This window comes from Diadema antillarum, unplaced genomic scaffold (assembly GCF_040938485.1).
Source record: "Diadema antillarum isolate AM-2024a unplaced genomic scaffold, OU_Dant_1.0 seq00001039_RagTag, whole genome shotgun sequence".
In the NCBI taxonomy this organism is placed as follows: domain Eukaryota; kingdom Metazoa; phylum Echinodermata; class Echinoidea; order Diadematoida; family Diadematidae; genus Diadema; species Diadema antillarum.
The window spans coordinates 391,052-403,177 of record NW_027271870.1 but is presented as its reverse complement, the minus strand read 5'-3'; the positions used below and the strand labels follow the sequence as shown (position 1 = coordinate 403,177).

Sequence of the window (12,126 nt, the reverse complement as noted above, 5' to 3'; positions counted from 1 at the left end):
GTTAGCCCTGTATACCCATACATATTTTAAGTGCATGCATCTTGTATCAAGCTATGGTTGCAAATGTAATTGTACACATATGTCATCATCAGAAAAGTGATTGTGATTTAAAGACCTATATATTTATTTGTCTTTTTTTTTTTGTAAGTAGCCTCAAAAGTCTTAGGTGTAGTGTCTTGACTTTAGCCTTCAACATGCCAGATTGATATGAATTTGGGAAATACTGTTAAAAGTTGTTTTCATGCAATGCCAACTCTGCAGTGCAGAGCAAGTTGTTCACACAACTAAGCTCATTTAATCAATGTGCTCTAACTCTGGAAGACAGAGAATGAGAGGCATGGAATATCTGTGATGGTCCTTCTTTTTATTGAAAAGAGATTATAGAATAGATTAGAAAAGGAACTCACAGGGGCAAATATCAAAGCACAGACATTTTACAGTCTCCGGTAACGGTAAGATTTTAAGTGATCTTCTGATAAATGGTACACTTCCACTGGCAGCTGTATGATGTGTAAGGCTTAGTAGCATTTCGAGGCTATGGCATACTGTATGAGGGAGGTTAAGCCTCAACATGCATTGAGTGCTGAATGGCACAGAAAACCCCATAGCATTGTACACACTGTCCGAAGTCCTACCACAGAAAGGGTTACTGTATATGCCAAATATTTCGCGAGGTTTTTATTTTCGCAAATTTCGCAAGTCGGGTGCTATTTGCAAAATTAAAGACACACGAAAATATTGACTCTGATCCAGATGTGGATGTGATGTATGCGTGTACATTTCTCCATTCAGTACAAGACTCCACGATCGTGAATTTAACCACTCGTGCAATCATTGCGAATTCCTGATTCGCGAAAATTTAGACTCGTGAAATAGATGGCGTATAGAGTAGGTGGTACAAATGAAACCATGGTTTAAACCATGGTTCAAACCATGGACAAAAACCATGGAGCGCCAAGTGTCGCATGGAATATTTCATTACTAAATCAGCCATTCCGTCGATGAAATAATTATTTTGTGACAAAATGACAACATTTTGTAACTAAATGAACATTTCCTCCACGAAATGATGATTTCGTTAACGAAACGGTCATTTTGTCGATGAAATGACCAATTTCGTAACGCTATATTCCATGCGACACTTGGCGCTCCATGGTTTTTGTCCATGGTTTAAACCATGGTTTCATTTGTACCACCTTCGTGAATTCAGGCCTTTGTGAGCTTTGAGTGGTGATTAGCACAGAAAACTCCATAGCAATGTACACACTGTCCAAAGTCCCTGGCACAGAAAGGGTTAAGTGCTAGAATCAAGTGAAGCCTGGTGAGTGGACAGAAAGCGTATGAATCTCAAATGTCTGTTATCTTTGTGTGTGCATTTATTAGTGATCAGAGGCAGAACAAGGGCACCATCCTAAAGTCTTCCGTGGAGTACATCCGCAAGATGCAGAAGGAGAAGAACCGCTACAAGCTGGTGGAGGACCGACAGAAGCAACTGGAGACCATCAACCGCCGGATGATGCTCAGAATACAGGTGAGGAAGGAATGTAATGGACAGAGGAGGGGAAAAAAAAGGGATGATGGCAGGGGGAGGGGAGGAGGGAGGAAGAGAGCAAAAGATTTCTTCTTGTTTTTGTCCATATGATGTAAATCTATGTGAGAATATCAGTAGATACAACAGTGTGTTTGATTTAACTCCAGCATACTGTTAAGGTCACCATCAACATGAAAATCAATTTGCTCCAGCTTTCATCGTTGCAGGCTTGGAGGATGGTTGTCCTGGCAATGATAATGATGATGGTGATGATAATGGTGATGGGAAAGGTGGGATAATAGATAAGATTCCAAGCGAAATGGTAGGGAAGAGAATAGTTGGAGAAAAGGTGAACTTATGGAATAGATGAAGAAGAGAAAAGAAGTGTATGGAGACTTTTCATTGAATTAAAATACAAGGAAGAGAATGCCTTAGAATAAGATGAAACTTAAAGGAGATGAAGAGAAAAAGGTATAAAGGCTTTCAGTTGATGGAAGGAGGGAACACTTACAAATGTCAATATTAAGATTAAAAGTTAATGCAGAAGAGTAATTTTTGGATATGACACTTGGAAGGTTTTCTTACCCCACCATCATGTCGTATTTTGTGCCTGGATTTCACAGGAACTTGAAATGCAGTGCAAGCGTTTCAACATCAGCACCGCAGCCCTCAGTCCAGACACACGGACAGAGGTCATCGCAGCGGAGTTCATGCGCCTCCAGGGCTCCGACATCGACTTCCAAGTCAAGACTGACCCCTCAGATCAGCAGCAGCAGCAACAACAGCAGCAACATCAACAGCAACAACAGCAGCAGCAACAGCAGCAACAGATGCAGCAGCATCAGCAACAGCAGCAGTTGCAGCCTGACAACCAGGTCTACTTGCAACACATGGAGCAGCAGAACCAAGCCAGTACTTATGCAAACGGGCTTGACGCTGCCAACTACAGTGCCCTGGGCGAGGCCACGCCTACCATGGATGACCTGCCCAGCGATGCCGACTCCCCCTCCGGTGACCCGCTGCTCTCCCAGTCTCCCATGGCAACCTCGCTGCACAGCAGCCGCCGCTCCAGCTTGACGAGCCTCGATGACATGCCCGAGACCCTTCAGCAGCCCCAGCATCACCACCACCATGCCGACTTCCTATCGTAACCTTGTGACAGCGTGTCGGATCCCCAGGTGCGCACAGCACGCATGGACGTGAATGAATCGACATCTCCCGCCACGTTACCCTTTCCCCCCACTCCCCGACTCCCACGGCAAGGGAGGAGTGGGACAACTGTGGTCTCCCGCTGGTCGGCGAGACAGCGAAAGTTTTGAAGCAGGTGGCATGCCACCCTGTCTACAAGACATCGTTGGTTTTAAAACAGTTCGCAAATTGTAATGCGATGGACAGTTTGAGATTGGGAAGCAAAGTTTGCTGAGAGAAGAAATTTTTGTGGCAAAACATAACTGGTTTATGTTGTAGTCGTGTTAAAAGTCTTCAGCAAATTACCAATGGCTGTAAGAGCTGTGACTGTCACGAAGCTTCTATGTACTTCTTATTCATTCGAATGGATCGAGAATAAATGAATTTTTAAAAAGTGGAACAGTGCCCTCTATCTATAAAAGGGCAGTGATTAAATCATGTGCCTTTTTTCACAGTTCATACAACTTATATGCTATGTGAAGTTTCTTCTCTATTCTATCTAGATAACTTTAAAGATGCATGCTTTCTTATTGAATGTGAGTAATTACAGTTTTGTTATTGTCTTTTGTTTTTCAACATAGGGATTTGTTTTCCTTGTAGTAGATAATGTTGATTGTCCTGAAAAGACGGGGGTGCTGTTTTTCTTTTTTTTTTGCGCAGAGGAATTTGCGAGACATGCCAAATAGCAGTGCTGGTCGCTGCATAGCTATGGCTTCTTAGGTGATGGATTACAGTAGGGGATTGTAACTTTGAGGTGACTGGGCTGTAGCGTAAATGAAGGGAGTCTGAACTGAGGCAATGTACTATGAAATATTTATAGGAGCTGTAATGGATAAACAAAAAAGAGAAGAAAAAATGTGAATGAAGACCAGAGAAGCAAACTTCTCTCTCTCGCTGCCATCTGAGATATATGCCACTTTGCTTTCCAGTCAGCAAACTATCCATCCAGAACTACTTTTTAAAAAAGTTGATAGACTAATGAAGGATGTAATTGCCGCAACTCCGATATGTAATTATGAATGAATTAGAGAATATTAGATGTAAAGAGATATGACCGTCTACTGTATACTTCCAGATAGGTTGAGGAAGTCTAAATATGCAAGATATTACACTATAAATCACTGATTTTGTAAATGAAAGCATGCGACGTCATTCTGCACTTCTGCCGTGATAAAAGTGTGTGGCTCGGATGGACTATTTTGTTACAACGAGTTCATAGATTGTCTTTAGAGGGATGTTAGAGGCAAAAGGTGATAAGAAGCCTTCAATGCATGCAATAATGTGATGACATATGTGTAATGTTGGTCGAGTTCCGTCAGCTTTCTTTCATTCACTTTGTTTTTTAAGGCAGTTTAGTCGATCATGAAGTGAGCAATGGCTGTGTGTTCAGTTATAATTTACTAAAGGGGTGCTGAACACAAGAACCCAGATTGCATGCATGTTTTAAAGGGTCACTTGTCATAACTAAATGAATAATGTAATTTTTTTTCCCACTGCATCCACAGGAGCTCAATGCACTGTTTCGCATGATCATGTAGAAGTTTTGCAATGACCTTTATTTTGCGCACCGTAGCCAGTTTTGATGTGACATTGTTTTATTGGATTTTTTTTAAATTTTCTTATTACCACTAGGTGAGGATGCAGAATTCTGTGACAGTTTATCTTGAAGATTCTGTGGCAGAATTGGGTGGGATGTGTTAGCTCCCATGATTTCTAGACCATATAGCATCATCTGCAATATATCTGTACCATGACTGATATGTATTGCTGTGGCACATGCAGATTTATTATTATTATTTTCTAAATAATAGCTTTTAATCATTGCATTTTGACTTGCCATTTCGTGACCATAAATGTGTCAACTGCGACATTGTAGTCTATGCCGGCAGACATTGCGTGCTGAGGAGATGGATCATATTCGTGTGCGTGACTTTGATGAGGAAGAATGGCTCTAATTTTATCACAAAACGTGTATTTGCTTGTACAGATATAGAGAGAGATTATCATTATTTTTACAGCATATGACAAATTGTATATTTGTGTGGATTCTAAGGGTGAAAAAAGAAAAAAAAATCAGCAAGAAAGTTGCAGAAAGGCGATGACAGAAAAGGAAATAAAGACACGCCATGTGGGTAGAAAACGAAATTCCAGGAAAACATGCCACAGAGGTATGCATAACTGCGTGCACCTGGTATTATTTCATTAATGTTTTCAGTGTTTTCACATTGACTTATTATAACAGAGCCCATAGTTAGTGTGGCATTATTACACATGTTGTTGTAATTCTTTGCATTTCTTCTCTGCCACTGATGTTTGTTTTGTTTTCTTTTTTGTTTTACCAAACAGATATTTGGTATAGAAACCAGATGAGCATAGAATATGAAAGTTGTTGTGGTATCAGTGGGTTTATTATGGCTGTTTGATTTTGATTTTGATTATTGTGGTGTTTCTTCCTTTTTTTAAACCATGTTTTAAAAAAAAAATGCATGGAAATCACCTGTCTGTAAAGGAGTTTGACCAAAATGATAATTTGTAGTAGGATTGAGGCGGCATTCTAAAGAAGTGAGACAATCTTTTCGATTGTCTTCCTTTTTCATTAAAACTGACATGCACTTCACGTGTGATGAACGCCTGCATGCATTCTCTCTGTATCCAGACAGTAATTCTCAAAAGGAGTCATACTGTCATCACTGTAGTGGTGTAAGTCATCACCATTTGCAACAGTCAACACCACATAAAATTGAGTCTGTGTACATACAAAAGTGTGCGCATACGGTGCACCGCGTCACAAGGTTGATGGAAGATTAGCGCAAAGGTGGTGGATGAAAATGGCCGTCCTTTGCTGGTCACCCCCTTCCCCTTTAAAGAAACAGAAGTGTAGACAAGAAACAAAATAAGTCTACCTGTAAATAGTCAAGAAAACTTATCATTTGAAACATTTACTGTTGTATTTCTCTGAGCTGTTGAGAAATTATGTTACTGTTGCAAAGTGAAAGAAGAAAAAGATAATGGAAAAAAAATATATATATGAATGTACTTTCTGTGTTTGTATGTACCCTCATTTGTAGTGTTGGTGTGTTTTGTGCACATGCACGCAATAGCAAATGTGTGAGAGTTTAACTTTCACTTTTATCGTGATTAACAACATCCTGGCCAGATTTTATGTGCATGGGGCATCTTACTGTGGAGAGCTGGGGTAAAGTTGTCTTTAATGCTTTCAACCATTCTGTCTCATCTACGTAATGTTATGATATACCGTCCAGAGCATAGAACTGGCACCATAGTCAACTCTGTTGCCTCATCTCTGAAGCATTATTTCTCTCTCTCTCTATCTCTCTCTCTCTTGTATTTTTAGCAAGCAATGACAAATCCATGTACTTCTCCAGTTTCCATGAAAAGAGTGCTGACGTAAATATTTAAAGTAGGTACACATGCCAGAAAACTAATTTGGCTTCCTTTAAACTTCCCGAAGAAGAAAGTGATAGCTACGGACATTTACAGGTAATTAGTTACCTGGTTCTACCCCTCTAGATTATCATGTTTTGATGCATCTTTTAAAAATTACTTTTTTTGGTCTAAATGAATAAATTGACTTCAGAAAATGAGTATCTTTAGGAAGATATTACTTGTTCAACTGTATTTTTTTCCTTATTATCATTATTTATTGTTTTGATATCACTAGCAAGTATTACCTTGATTTATGAAAATAATGCCACAGTACAACCCTAAAATGTTTGAATGGTGTTTTGCAATTTCAAAGTTGACATCTTTAATTGCGACAATTCCTCAGATTTAATCAATAAATGCAAAGATACTGTAAGAATTATTGGGGAAATTAAAATAAATATCTGCGGACATCATTCTACCAATTTTAAGTTTAGGGAATGTTTTGTTTAGCACAAATGATGCCACTAAAAATGTAGTTACAGACTGCCAGGGTGAGGGGCAACATGATGGTATTAAATGCACTTTGTGATCGTAAAGTGAGGATAAGTGTTCACTTAAGCGAAAAACACATACTAGTACTGTAAAGCAAATATTCGCAGCATAAAATTTTCGCGAATTGCCACTGGCATCCAATGCAGTATAATGTAGACAAGAAATGAAATTCACAAAATTAAAGTACACACAAAAATTACTTGTTTTACAGATATCTCTTTTCCTTGCAGGTATACCTGAAGAAGTGGTTGGTGTAGTATTTGTTTGAGTGAAAGCACGGTATCTTTGTAAAGTGTCTTTGGGTAAAGGGTCAATGGTATAATAAGCTGTAAGGAATAAAAACACAGATTTCAAGGAGAGGTGAAGGGGACAAATACTCTGAGTAGTAAAGTCATTCATATGTAGAGTTTCTCCAAGGTGATTGTGCAATTATTATTTCTGTTATTATCATTATTATTATTAATCATCATTATGATAGTTTCTTCTCAGCAAAACCAAGGTTCAGTCTCGATTAAAAAAAAACATATATAAAAATTAATGAACAGGATCTGACTGTTGCAGTGATATTGATATCCCTTTCTAGAAAGAGTCTTCTTGTCTGTCGTGAATGTTGGTTTTGGCTCAAAATGGTCCCAATTCGTGCAAATGTAATAAGATATGCTGCACACTTCCTGGCATCAATTTCAAAACTTCATCACAAAAACAAGAGGGCAAGAAACACTGAGGGAAAAGACAAAATGGTTTGCATATATAATCAAGTATGGTCATTGCACTATGGTTTCTTGTCCGACATTGGATGTAACCAAAACTGATATGAACATTAATCCTGTCTATTAATCCTTGTCACTCCTTAGACACTATACTTGTTAAAACTATTCTGTGTAGGGTTTTGTTTTTGTTTGATTCTTTTGTTCTTGTGCCCAGCATGTTTGTTGATCTGTATGTTTCCTATTCTTTCTTTATTTTTTCTTCTTTTGTGGCTGTAACATACACACTGAATGAAATAATAAACCAACACCTATATGTATATGAAGAGGTAGGGAGTGGATATGTGCATTTCTGTTTTTATGTGTGTAGCTCGTAGTGTGATGGTGTGGTATGGGCGTGTGAGTCATGTGGTGATAGCACACACACACACACACACACACACACACACACACACACACACACACACACACAAAAACACACACATATATATATACACATATATGATTGGTGGAATAGATTGTTTTTAATAGGTGTATCCATGGATCAGTGTGTAACCTCAAATAACTTTGTGTAAAGTGAAAAAAAAAATTTGAGTAGAGAAAAAGGATGAGTGGGGAATAACAGAGAAACAGATTTTTCATTAGAAGTTTGAAAGAAAAGAATTTCAGGAACATATTTTTTTCTTCTTTTGGTACTTTGCCATAAATATCTCCCTCATTAACTGAAAAAAGAAGAAGTCTGATACCTCACTGAGTTGGATTATTTAGAAAAAAACAAAACACAGAAACAAACCGTTAACATGTCTAACAAACATTATGCATAACTCTACACATTGTGTTATAATTTGGTGCAGTGTATACATATCTGTGTGTCTGTGTCTTTATGTGTGTTATGTTGAGACATACACAGATATATACATATATGCAATGGATAAAACAGTTGCCCACAGCAGCATGAGGAACAGTAACATGAGGAAACATTCATTAGGTATCAACAAAAAGCTCAGAGAATCCAGAGTTAAGTCTGGTGATGCAAACTCCTTTTTTTTTCTCTCTCTCTCAATCCAATTATGGTAATTTGACTACTGGTATGCAAAATTCTAAATGTTTTCACAAACTACTAGTATATCTTCCCAAATCAGAATGATCGTTTTGAGGTACTTATAATTCTATTGCCTGCATCTGCATGCACAATATTTTCCAGAATATGAATTTTGGAGCAAAATCTCCCAAACTACATTTAAAGCAAAAAACTGAGGTGCGTCACTTCATGAAATAAAGATATCAATGAACATTTCAAAACTGACAAAGCATAAATTTCTGCCTAAATCTTTGACACCCAAGTAGAACATGTTCACTACAAAGTTGAAAGCATCAAAATGATTTCCTATTTACACCTCTTTTCTAATACAGCTCATTATCAACATTTCAGTGCTACCCTACATGCTAAAGGGACTGTTTCGAGCAGGATTTGGGAACTAATGCATGTGATAAAATGCAATATTGAAAATCTGATATCAACATATGAATTAAAGTGACATATATATATATATATATATATATATATATATATATGTGTGTGTGTGTGTGTGTGTGTGTGTGTGTGTGTGTGTGTATGTATCTACATATATATATATATATATATATACACTCACACACACACACATATATATATATATATATATGCCTGTGTGCACATGAATCTGAGAGAGGTATACTCACTTACGATCATTCAATAAACACAATATACGAACATGAACAGTGCACATCTATTAGGTTGAGGTAGGAAACTACACCTGATCCCCCATCGAGGAAAAAAAAGAAGTTAATAATAATCCCAACTGGGAATATAATTTTCGTGACCAAAATATTTTCTTCAGATTCAGTTTTAGGCCGCTACAGGCAGCTGGCCTCACATCACACACAGCTACACATTTCGAGCCGGGAGTTTCACAGGAAAAACAAGCTCCGATGCCGATATTTTCGGCACCTCAATAGAGAACGCGATAACATGAATGTCAGAGGTGTAAAAATAGCGACCCCGTGGAAATATATACTTTGCGAAGTTTGATTGCCAATTTCCTCAACTAAACGGGGTTTATACGTCGTGGCTGTTAATACGCGACGAGGCACATTGTATTCTCAGATATTCGTGCTTGCCATTTTTTTTTCTCGTATTATTTGAACATAGCAGGCTACCTGTTTCTTGTTTTGGAAGATGGAACAATATCTCATCGAAGGGGAAAAAACAAATCGCAATTCTAGTCCATAGCCTAAAGTTGTAAGTACATGAACCCGGTTTCTTTACGAAAATTAGGCCTACCAATGTGGTGGATAAGGGGGGCCGCTGACGAGGGGAGGGGGTGCAGCACCCCTCCCCCTCCACTTGGTGAAAACAAGAACAAGAACAAGAACAAGAACAACAAGAACAACAACAACAACAACAACAACAACAACAACAACAACAACATCATCATCATCATCCATGGATTTCCAAGGGGTCCGTCCTAATAATCTGCTCAGGGCCGATTTACCATTGACCTGGACCCCGTCATAGGTCCCGCAGCCCCCCCCCCCCCCCCCCCCCCAACCATGAAAAACGTTCCGCGGCCCCTGAATTAGGTGTTGACCATATTGAAATAAAATCTCAGTGGCCGTGTACATTAATAGATGTGGCATTTCGACTACGCAAACATGTTCACTCAATATGAATATTGCCGCTCTGGAAATTAGTTACAAAAACGACCTGTATAGAATTATTGTTTTAACATTATTCTCTCTTTGTCGTTGCTGCTGTTACAGTTAATATTCTTGCCATTATACTCAATGGACAAGATAATGAACCACTCATCTCTATAGACACAATTTCTAGTTACTTTTTGTGAAACGCATAATAACTACTATTCCATAAACAACTGATGCTCATTGCGCTGTAAGACTGGGGTGCCTTTCACATGACCAACCCAAAACAAGGCAATAACATCGTAACAAATCAAACAGATCAAACGAGCTTAAATGCAGCCGTTGACGTGTTTTGACGCTATGAAATCAGAAGGTCATTCCAAAGCATTGCACCTGTATGTCAAAATGCACGACTCCCCAAACAGGATTCATTCCAATTCAAATGAAGACATTATTTTTCGACAGAACATAGCATACACTTCTTCTTTTTTCCCCTGGTAATAAAAGAATATGTGAACGATATATAATGAAATGAGCAGAGTAGGCCTATATGTAACACTCACATGATATCATAACAACAAAACATAATATATGTAAGGCACAAACAATTAAATGGCGGCATTCACTGAAAAAGACAAATATGTGGGCCATTCTTTAAAAAAATCAGAACAAAAATAGGTTCAGAAGCCCAATATCATGACTGTAAAAGAGACAAGACTGACATGGCTACAGCTATAATTTGAGACAAGACTGATTTGACAACAAGGGTTACAAAAGAGATAAGTAAGTAAATTACATAACGAAGTATATCGAGAAGATGAATATGTGTGCAAAATGAAGAGGGATAGGATAATAAAGAAATTTGCAGGAATGACTCGAAGAGAGATAAATCTCGATAAAGCGGTGATAACAGCAGTCTGGTGATAGTAGCAATAGAATAAGTGGCAATAATTATATAGATTTTGCAACTGAAGGATAAAAAGCTCTTTTTAAATGAATATATGGAAGAAGCGTTTCTGACATCGTTCCAGGAGTTTGGGCCAGTATGAATAATGTACTCTCAGCTAACAGAGAGTTTTTCAGTTTCAGATGAACCTTATTTTTATTTTCGTATTTCCGAAACGTCGGAATAACGAACTAATAACGAATGATGAATAATGAATAATGAACTGTGACCACATGGAGCCGGGATTTGTAAAAACGCCGGGATTTGTGAAAACGCCGGGAATTGCAAAACATCTCGCCGGGAAATGTAAAAATCATGTATCATTACTTCAACGGTATTACGTACCGATGATATATAGATAATCTCGATGTCTAACAAAATTGCTCATGAACCTTTACCGTTAAATTTTCCTGTAAACTCCAAAACGGATTTTCACCAAACTTGGAAGATGACATCTGTTTATGGTGATATGTTTATATTATGTCTATGTGCGCGGGGGGGGGGGGGGGGGTGGAGGAGGACTCGTTTCAACAATTAATTGAGATTATATCCCCATAAATTTGCCAAGTTTGGTGAAAGTCGATCATAAATTTTTCAAGAAGATGCTGAAAATGCTGGATCCGCAATAATCAAACATGAAATTTCAGTTATCGATGTCTTCATAGTATTAACTAAGCTCTATCTTTTTTCTTTTTTTTTTTGGTTCGACCAAGAACATGAAAAATTCTAGACTGTACTCGAACGCTCCTAAAGTGTAGGCCCTACCGTACCGTACTGTACCGAGCCTAAAGTGGACCACTTCCCGGGGACCGTTTCATGAAACTTTTTGTAAGTGATTTACACTGACAACTGTTAAAAGCTACTGAAATCCTTGCGTCTGATTGGCTGATAGCAAATTTGTCGGTGGAAACCTCCGACGAACTCGTTGATGAAATGCCCCCCCCCCCATGTGCTCCAAAAAAAAAAAAAAAAAAAAAAAAAAAAAGCGTACCAAAAGCGTACCAAAAGTTCGCTGTTAAGCATGCGCGTATCATGCGCATACGTCACAATGCAAAGACATCATTATCTTTGTTCGGGAGATCTGTAAATAGTTCAAGTGCCAGGACGGTGGATGACATTCTTGCTACAAAAAT

General features: G+C 38.3%; 1 protein-coding gene across 1 annotated transcript in view; it reads left to right on the top strand.

Annotated features, from left to right (window-relative positions):
- LOC139742944 (microphthalmia-associated transcription factor-like) overlaps positions 1-7,156 on the top strand; it is a 50,147-nt gene extending 42,991 nt beyond the window's left edge. The window contains exons 7-8 of the mRNA XM_071653452.1: positions 1,384-1,531; positions 2,155-7,156. Of these exons, the coding sequence (XP_071509553.1) occupies positions 1,384-1,531; positions 2,155-2,682 (676 nt within the window). The 3' untranslated portion in view covers positions 2,683-7,156. The remainder of the gene's footprint in view (positions 1-1,383; positions 1,532-2,154) is intronic.
- Positions 7,157-12,126: the final 4,970 nt, after the last annotated feature.